Below are 9908 nucleotides of genomic sequence, written 5' to 3'. Positions count from 1 at the left end.
AAGTATATTTTAATCCAGGACAGGAGTATTTCTGCACTTTTGTATTCAAGTAGAGGATCTGACTGCAACCAGCTCGCGTTCCACTCGTAATCCCAACGTTTCCGATGGTGCCTGAACGCGGCACCGGTCCCCGCTCCACTGCGCATGCCCCTGAACATCTCGATATGAGCTGAAACTTCACCGGGAGCCTTGCGCGCCCCGCCGCCTGTCGCCCACAACAGCCCGCATCATCATCATCATCATCATCAGCACCAGCATCATCATCATCAGCAGCAGCAGCAGCATCAGTGTGATGAAGCAGCGGAGGACGGAGACCTTCGTGCTCTGAGACACTGGATCAGCCCGCAGACAGGTATGGAGCTTCTTTATTATTCTAACCACTCTGGAAACAATCCTTCATTTGAAACACTCAACTAAAAATGTTTTATTATAAAACTAACTGAATGACTGATGAGTTTAATCATTTAAAACTGCAACATTACAAATAATAAATACCTGCTTCACCTTGTGGGTTTTTATGTCTGCACTGGTGCTGCTGTGTGTGGGATTAGAGGTGTAGGTGTAGCAGAAGCTGTGTTTTATACACTGCTATTTAAATGTATTAATAGTGCTACCTGCAGTAAACTGGCTACCTGTTGTATGTGTCATGCAGGTAAATCTGCGCTCCAAAAGTGTAAACATTTATTAGTATGTATTAAATGCATGCAATCAAGTTTATGAGCCATTTGAGTTAAAAACAGAACAGGAAATGTGACTAAATTAATCAAAAACAGAGCAGTGGAACATTTCACAAGGCTGACTGGTGAGTAAAGAAGAGTATCACTATATTTGGACGTGGATTTCGTTTTTATTTCATGTCCTTGGGCTGTAAAAACTTACTGGATCTAACAGAGGAAGCTGGATTTGAGGAGGTGGTGTTGCTGCTGGCTCTGATTTAGCAGCAAAATATATAAAAAAATGTTTGAAGTGCAGATGGGGCGATAAGAGGAGAGAGAGAGACAGTAGAGCGGTCATTCTATCAATATCCTGCATCTGCAGATATGAAATAATGGCATTAAACTGACCGTTGAGCAGGAGGCTGCTCCTTTAACTGGACCGTCTCCACCGCGATGAAGCTCATGATGGACGGACCGAAGAAGAGGAGGAATTTTAATCCGTGAGGTCACACCAGATGCACATCTTTCATCTGAAGAGCAAACAGTGAGATGGGAATGAGGAAATATTATCTGGAGATTTTGTTGTGTTTTATGAGGAAAATAGATTTATATATATATTTTTTTTTCAGTAGGTGCTAAAACACAGGCTTCAAACTGAAGGCTGTGATGCTGCAGCAGGTCAAGGGGCTCCTGTGGGTTTTTGGCTTGTACAATTGTTGTTTTTTTGGCTGCGACTCACAATTGTTTTCATTACTAATTCATCTGCCAGTTATCTATCAGTCTATAAAATCAGAAAACAGTGAAAAATGCATGTTGGAATGTCCTAAAACCCAACAGGATTTCTTCAAATGTTTTGTTTCATCAACAAACAATTCAAATCTCCCCAAATATCCAGATTTGTGTCCATAAAGCAAAGAAAAGTAGCAAATAAACACATTGGGAAACTGGAATTTGGTCGTTTTTGCTTGACAAAATGGCTTAATCAATGAGTCTATAGCTGCTGATTAATATTCTATCGTTTGACTAATCAATTAATAAACTCATCGTTACAGCTATAGTTGATTCAGACTCTTTATTTGAGGTATAGACAACAGATATTAATGAAAATAATGTCCAACAACTGTTGCATTAAACAAATAGTTATCAACAAGAAAGTAACTGATGACAGTCTTGATATTCAATTAGTTGTTTGAAGTGATTTATCAAGTAAATAACTCAAACATCTGCTGGCTGCAGCTTTTCATAGCATTATACATAAAATACTTTACATTTTTTTGACTGTTAATGACAAAAAATCTGCAATTTTAAGAGATATTGGGCTCATTGCGGTTGTGGCACGAGTACTACTGTAATGTAGAATTTTTAGATATACTTCTACTTCGACTCCACTTCATTTCAGAGAGAAATATTGTACTTTTTACTCCACTACATTTATCTCACAGCTACAGTCACTAGTTATTATTCACATTAAGATTTATCACACAAAACATGTGATCAGTATAAAAAATATGATGCTTTGTTATCAATTAAATTACCCTATCCATAATTTGCACCACCAGTTGAAACTAGCTAAAACTGTAAAGGGTCTTGGACAACCTTGTTCAGACCTAATGGCTCAAATCAGACGTTATTATTGTTCAGCTGGAGAGAGAGCGAGAGAGACAGAGAGAGAGCGAGAGAGACAGAGAGAGAGAGTGAGAGAGAGAGAGAAAAGCACCACAGAAGCGTCACGCCTGGCATCAACGTTTAACGTCTGTTACGCTTCAGTGGAAAAAGCAACTTCTTCTTCAGAGATCAGACCGGAATCATGTGTTCGAGCTCCACCGGGCCTCCGTCTCCAGTTGCTTCCTTCACGAGACGGTCCGGAGTGAGGGGAACAACGCGAGCCTCTGATGAGGGATAAAGGCTGCATTGTCTCAGCTGCACGACGAAGAGGCAAGAAAAGAACTCCAGGTTAAACAGAGAAGTCTCACAAAAAGAAATCAGCTGGCGGACTCGCTTGTGCGCTCTGGCAGAGTGAACTACTCAGACAATCAGAGGCATACACTCGCAATCGCATCGTCCCCATGGCAACAGCAACTGCCAGTGTGATTGTATGGAAAGTGGTGTTTCTGATAACTTGTCACATGTAAAAAAAAAAAAGGCAGAAGGCTGGTGGTGTTAGCTGCTGGAAATATTGATTTTCTTTGTTAATAGCGGTTTAAAGTAGGTGATTGTGGATAAGACGGAGATAACGTGTGTCTCTGGTGAGACTCTGGACAAAAACATCAGTTAAAGCTGCTTACATTTATTTAAGTGGTTTCTTTTTGGGATGAACCTACCAGGGTGCAACCTGCATTCTCTCTAATGTCCGGCAGGGGGCGACTCCTCTGGTTGTATAGAAGTCTATGAGAAAATGACTCTACTTCTCTCTTGATTTATTACCTCAGTAAACATTGTAAACATGACTTTATGGTCTCAATCTCTAGTTTCAAGTCTTCTTCAATACAGCATGATGTTCATTTAGTAAATTATGGTCCATTTAGAGTCAAACAGACCATAAAGCAGGGGATGCTTTAGGGGCGGGGCTACATGGTGATTGACAGCTCACTGCCGCTACCAGAGACGTATACGGCGCTTCTACGTCACTGAAATTTTCGAACTCGAGGCTTCTTAACGTCACGATGACTACGTCCACTTCTGTGGTCAGACAAGATGTTTAGGAAATATCTAGAGGTAGTTGTAGTTCTTGGTAGTTTAATCGCGATATTGGTCCCTAATCAGGAAGCATTGAGGAATGATATCCTGCAGTGTGAGCCAACTCATCATCAGCATGTGTTTCTCTCCAGGATGACCGAAGTGATGAACTCTCTGGAGCCCGGCACGGAGGACTTCAGCGGGGGAGGAGCTGGAGCAGATCAGGCCGCAGTATCCTTCCAGATGTGTGTGTGTTTGTGTTTAAATGATTTCAAGTACATTGGATTTTGATTGGAGTACAGTGGTGAGTCACTGGAGCGATGAGCAAGAGTAAAATGTGGGTTGACCTGACGAAAATCGTCACTCACTCATGCTTTATTTTATGATGCCGGCGTTTTGTGTGATAAACTCTCCCAGTTTCTGTTTGTTTCTTATGTTGTTTTTTTTCACTTTTCAGTCTGATATCTACTGAAATTGACTTCCTTTGGTGAAAACAGCTCAAGATAACTACAATGAAGTGGACTGAAAAAATATAGTTACAGAGCATGTGTTAAAGAGGCTTTAGCTTTTAGCTTCTTTATACAAAGTCTCAGCTTTATACATCCTTGTTTTACCAACGATGATTTTAGATACAAATCTAATTAGAAAAAATGAAAGATAACATCACCTGCATATGCACATGTCAAGTTCAAAGAGATCAAAGTCAGAGAAGTCCAGCTGTTAATCTTTCATCTGACACACAGTTTTCCTAATCCGGTTTTTACCGCATTGTTGTTCTTTCACGTGCTGTGAGAGATTCCTCAAATATTGTAACCCCCTTCAGTTGAACCTTACATGAGTGTGAAACAGATCTTCCCAGATACCCATGAAAGGTATCCAAAGCTGTCCAAGAGGCTTCCCTCCATCGTGGTCGAGCCGATGGACGGAGCCGAGGTGGAGAGCGGCGAGCTCCGCTGGCCGCCGGACGAGCCGAGCTCTCCGGACGCCCGAAGCGAGAGGCCGAGTGCGGACGAACAAACTGCAGGTGAGGAGGAGCGTGAGGTCGCTGAGGGTTTGTTTTCCTTTTGGTGTGTGTGGTCACAGTGGAAACGCTGACCTGGTTTAATTTTTGTAATTTGGCTCATTTAGATTCAAAGGGACAAGGTAGTTAAAAACTCAAGTCAAAAGCAGAAGAAGTACTCTGATCCTTTACTTAAAGGTCCATTGTGTAGCATTTAGGGAGATCTACACTGATCCTACCATAAACTCATGTTTACAATGTTTACTGAGGTAATAAATCAAGAGAGAAGTAGAGTAATTTCCTCATAGACTTCTATGCAATCAGAGGAGTCGCCCCCTGATGGACATTAGAGAGAATGCAGGTGAAACGTGGAAAGGAGCCTCAACTAGACACTTGATTTTTAAAGAGATTTCAAGTCAAAAAGATTTGGAACCACTGGTTCAATGTCTAACAATGTATTTTAATTAATAAGCTTATGATGTGTTATTCATTTATTTAATTTAAGATCATAATCTGCAAAGTAACTAACTCCAGCCGTCAAATAAATGTAGTGGAGTATAAAGTTCCAAATCCATGAAAATACTGAAGTACCCTCATAATTATACTAAAGCTCAGCACTTAGTTAACATATTGAGTTACTTTCCACCACCGGCTGTGTTCACCCCGTCATACAAACAGCTGTCCTTTGAGTGTCTCTCCAAACATGAGGAGCTGCTGGCCTTCATAAATCAACATCCGTCTCTTTAATCCCATAAAAGGTTATTTCCTGTAAAGACTTCCTGTAGTTCCTTTAATGCTAATGACTCACTTTGCTGTCATTCTCACCTGAACGACGACAGCACAGTGATGTACCGCGGCACAGAAATCTGATGATGTGCATCGCTGAGTTGAAAAATGAATTGTTATATCGAGTCAGTCTGATCATTTGTCTCCCAAACAGGACTCTGCTGGAGTCTTTCAATTCAGGATAAATGCAGTTCTCCACTTCGGGTGAATCATTAGAGCAAACACATTTTCACCTCAGTTCATTTGTCCAGTGTGGATCTGCATCTGACTCTTGAGTACCACTTGACGTTGTGAAATGCAGCTGAACAGCAGAACTCACCCCATTTGATGTTAAAAAATGTGTATTTGTGGCCAACAAAGCTGTTAGAGACTATTAGTCCAATTGAGTTCAGACATTTGCATTTTATTTTGAAGAGGAAATTCTAGCTAGACAGTTTTAATTATTTATTTTTGTATCTATTTATCTAATCTTATCTAATTAAAGATGGGGGCCTGTGATTTGCAAGATAATTTTCCCTCCTATTGATTTTTACATAATAAATTAACCAAAACACTCCATATTTTGCAAGAGCATGCTGGAGGGTTGCAAGACTATATCAACATTTTGCAAGAAACATTCATTTGTGAAATGTGTTGTTGTCGTCGTTTGCAATCGGCATTTTCAGCAGAATTTTTTTGTGCCTATATTCCGAAAAAGACAAGATTCCCACTGAGCTGTTTACGTGGCTAACATAAATAATTTTCCACTGATATTCCTGTTTACGTGCAGCCATGCTTACTCTGATTAACGTTACCGGTGGTGGACTGTGAGAGAACACCGTCCCTCTTTCATTCCTTTTACCACCTTCTTGAAAAGATCGATGTTGAGATATTTGTTCATATCCAAAAACCTGTTTTTATCCAAGTCTTTCATAATGTTTAAAAATAGGTGTGTTTCCCCTTCCGACAAGAAATTTTCTTTTCGGCATGAATCTTAGTGTTAGCTAGTTGGTTTAATGTTCAACGCACAGAGCTGGAAACAGGGAAGAGGCCGTGTGTCACAAACTGCCATCAAAACCCAGATTGAGATGCATATTGTGAATGAACTGTTGAATGAACCTAATTCGGAATATCCAAACGAAATATGATGTTTAGACGACCTACATTTGGTATATTTTATTATTTATAGCTATGTAGTGGCCATTCGTCCGAAAATGGCTGCTAGCATGTCTTGTTTTTGTGTTGATGAATGTGCAGAGTACTGTAGTCCTGTTAAAGGACCTGAACTTAGACGAGAACCGTTCAAACTGCTTTATATCCCGTTGAAGGATTGGAGAGTGAACGAGCATCCGCATGTTTGTTTGTTTTTTCCTTCCTAGATGAGGACCAGTCGAACGTCGACGTGGACGAAGAGGCTTCAGGGGCGGAGATGCAGGACTCCAACTGAACAAACTCCCCTCCTGCGTAATCCACAGTTACTGTGAGTGTGTCCAGACCTGGATGAATGAAAAAGAGTCCGATAGAAGAGCACGTTGCGTTGGTAGAAAGATCACAGAGACTAGAGAGGGTAGAAAAACAGATTCCCAAACCCCAGCTCGCGGGGGGCTTGGAGCCAGAGTCGTGATGGAGAGTTTTTGTTTTTGTGTAGGCTTCCTCTTCCTCTTTTTCTTCTTCTGATGATGATGACGGAGGTTGTTCTGACAGCTTATAAAGATCATCTTGAACCTTATCCAGTTTGCCTTTTGGCTATTTTCTTTTCACGAGAAGCTGCCTGAAAATGAACAAAATACACTTTAACTTTTGGCAGCAGACGTGTTTTCGATGTCAGAATTCAAACACTTAATCTCCAGATTATATGACTGTTGTTACATTTCCAGCTTTGTGATTTTGATATTTTAAATTTGATGAATTAAATGTTTTCTCTCTGGCTCCAAGTCGTCGCCGTCCAGATGCTCACGACATATCATCTGATCTGGACAGATGTTTCTAAATGCTGTTTAGCTCTTGTGTGCCATATTACTACTACTACTTCTACTACTACTACTACTTCTACTACTACTACTAATGGTAGCTGTTGTACTTTGTGCACAGTTTTTACATTAACTCTAGATGTAAATGACACCACTGTATGTTAAGTGCTGACTGCTGTAGTTTTGGTGATGCTTGGTCTCATTTTTCACTTTGTAATAATAGCTACGGTGTTTTAAAGAACAGTATTTGAGTAAGAAAGCCTTCATCACTTTATTCGATGTTATTACGACACATTCTTTAATATATTATGATATGTTGTCTTTGGTGTTCAAGGGAATGTGATGGTGTTCTGTTTTACTTATTGGAGCAATATGTTCATTTAAAGGCAGTCCATTTTGTTACTGAAGTAAAAACAATAGCCAGTATATTTTAGACGTGTGCCGTTTGTCACAGACATGATATTTTTTAAAGTACTGGAAGCCTAAATTATTGCACAAGAAATAAACATTTTCAAAATTCTTAAAACGCTCTTTGATTTAATTGTACCTGTGGTTTTTTTGTCGTTCAAAGGGAAAGGGGAGGTCTGCTCTGATTGGTTGAGATTCGTTGTCTCCTGTAAGTGAAAAAGTTTAATAACTATGGTGCTTCAAGTACGGTGGCCCAGAGGGCTTAACGCACTGCAAATTAACAAAACATTGGCAACTATTTCACAACACATGCAAAAAGCACAGACGACAACAGAAACTGTTTCCAGGGGACAATAAAAAGTGATGCACACTTGTCCAAATTGCATTTGCTTCGTCTTAAACTCAATATGTGTGTACTATGCCCACTGCAAAATGTGACCAGATGCAGGAGGACATCCTGGTATTTTGGGCATAGTCCATGTGACATTCTATGTATTCGGATATTCCAAATCTTTTTCTGGCACACTAAATAATATGGTAGTGTGAATATTGAAACGCACCCGGCGTGTTCATCACTTTTTATTGTGGACAGTGCCACTTTGCACTCTCTCAAGTTGCCGTGCTCTCAGGACCAGCGTACTGAAGTGAGAGCAGCTGCTGCTTTACTGAAGCTGAGACACATCTGCATCCAACACCTTTATATATAGCTCAACACAATCTTTAAATTAAAGGACTCTGGCTCACGAGGGGGAAGAAAAACTAAGTTGTAGTAAAAGAGCCCTGATACATCGGCTGATCAAGTCTAGAAATCGAAGTGAGATTAAAATGACTTTTTCTTAAAGGGACAGTGTGCAGGATTTAGGGACATCTAGTGGTGAGGTTGCACATTACATTGGTGTGTGGACTGACGTTTTGAAGCCTTGAGTTTGGCGATTTTGCCGTCGCCATGTTGTTTTTTCGCAACCAATGCAGCCTATACAACCAGAGGAGTCGCCCCCTGATGGACATTAGAGAGAATGCAGCTTTAAGACATGAAGCATCGGCTTCACTGGGCATAACTGGAGAAAAACGTGAAAACCTCTCTCTACAGTCAGTTTTCGTCTACTGTAGGAAAATGGCGCCGCAACATGGCAGACTCCGCCTCCCGAGCTCCCTATGTAGATATGAAGGGCTCATTCTAAGCTAACGAGAAACATGACTCTTACTTTCATAGTTATGAACATTATATTTCTGCCAATAGATCCCCTTTAATCCGGCACACTTGGCCTTTTAATTGGAGTGAAGTAAAAAGTACAATATGGCCCGCTGAAATGTAGTAAAAGTATAAAGTACAGTACTTGAGTAAATGTACTTAGTGGGGACCTCTACTGCTCTACTGCACTGTAAGGATAAAAACATCACCAAATAAATTGATTGATAAAAACAAAGTAGCACTAACTGGACATCAGAGTAGTAATCATAGTAATTCATGGAAAACAAAGGCGCTCTGTGAGTTAAGCTCAGCTGTGTTTGTCCTCTGAGCTGGAGGCTGCTCCATGAATCCAAACTCTGTTCCTATTTTAGTTTCTGATTTATGTTTCTTTTCCTCACTGTAATTATTCAAGGAAAAGTAAACCCAACATTTGCCGTACCCTCTGCTGCATGTCTCACCACGGCCAAAGAACAGGAAGCATTTTTATTTAATGGTGTGGCTTTGTGGGAGTTTTATTCACAAGTCAAACATGGACACATTGCAGCAGATGTTATTCTTGTTCTCAACACTTTTCACTTTGCAGATTATTGCTGGAGCTTTTTCTATGGTGATGAAGGGAATATTGTTTATATTTGTCCTGAAAAGACTATTCAGAATATGTCAAAGAATCACGTCTGATAAAACCACATTTGAAGCATGAGACGTTATCGACTCACAACGGCTGTTTTATTTCAGCGTTCACTGAATATTTCGGTGTTTTGGCAAATTTACATACATCACCTTCGCTTTTAGGGGAAATTGTGATGCACAGGACAGGAGTAGAGAGGACAGACAATAGAGGACAGGAGGAGGAAGACAGAAGACAGGAGGACAGATGATAGAGGACAGGAGGAGGACGACAGAGGACAGACAATGGAGGACAGGAGGAGGAAGACAGAAGGACAGAAGAGAGGAGGACAGATGATAGATGACAGGAGGACAGATAGATGACAGGACGACAGATGATAGATGACAGCAGGACAGATGATAGAGGACAGGAGATGGACAGAAAACAGGAGGACAGGAGGAGGAAGACGGAGGACAGAAGATAGAGGACAGGAGGAGGAAGACGGAGGACAGAAGATAGAGGACAGGAGGAGGAAGACAGAGGACAGATGATATAGGACAGAAGGACAGGAGAAGGAAGACAGAGGACAGGATGTGGAAGACCGGAGGAGAGACGATAGATATTGATAATGCAA

At 40.8% G+C, this 9908-nt stretch overlaps 1 protein-coding gene across 1 annotated transcript; it reads left to right on the top strand.

Moving 5' to 3' along the window:
- Positions 1-315: 315 nt before the first annotated feature.
- Positions 316-6544, top strand: LOC306707194 (protein LBH; the record flags this gene model as incomplete). Its single annotated transcript, XM_079174541.1, has 4 exons — positions 316-352; positions 3485-3563; positions 4182-4356; positions 6477-6544. Exons 2-4 carry the CDS (start codon positions 3486-3488, stop codon positions 6542-6544), a joined length of 321 nt encoding a protein of 106 aa, XP_079030667.1. The 5' UTR covers positions 316-352; position 3485.
- Positions 6545-9908: the final 3364 nt, after the last annotated feature.

Source organism: Pholis gunnellus (assembly GCF_910591455.1).
Source record: "Pholis gunnellus genome assembly, chromosome: 15".
NCBI classification, from domain to species: domain Eukaryota; kingdom Metazoa; phylum Chordata; class Actinopteri; order Perciformes; family Pholidae; genus Pholis; species Pholis gunnellus.
The sequence above is the reverse complement of the archived record's forward strand: the minus strand, read 5'-3'. Positions and strand labels throughout refer to the sequence as shown.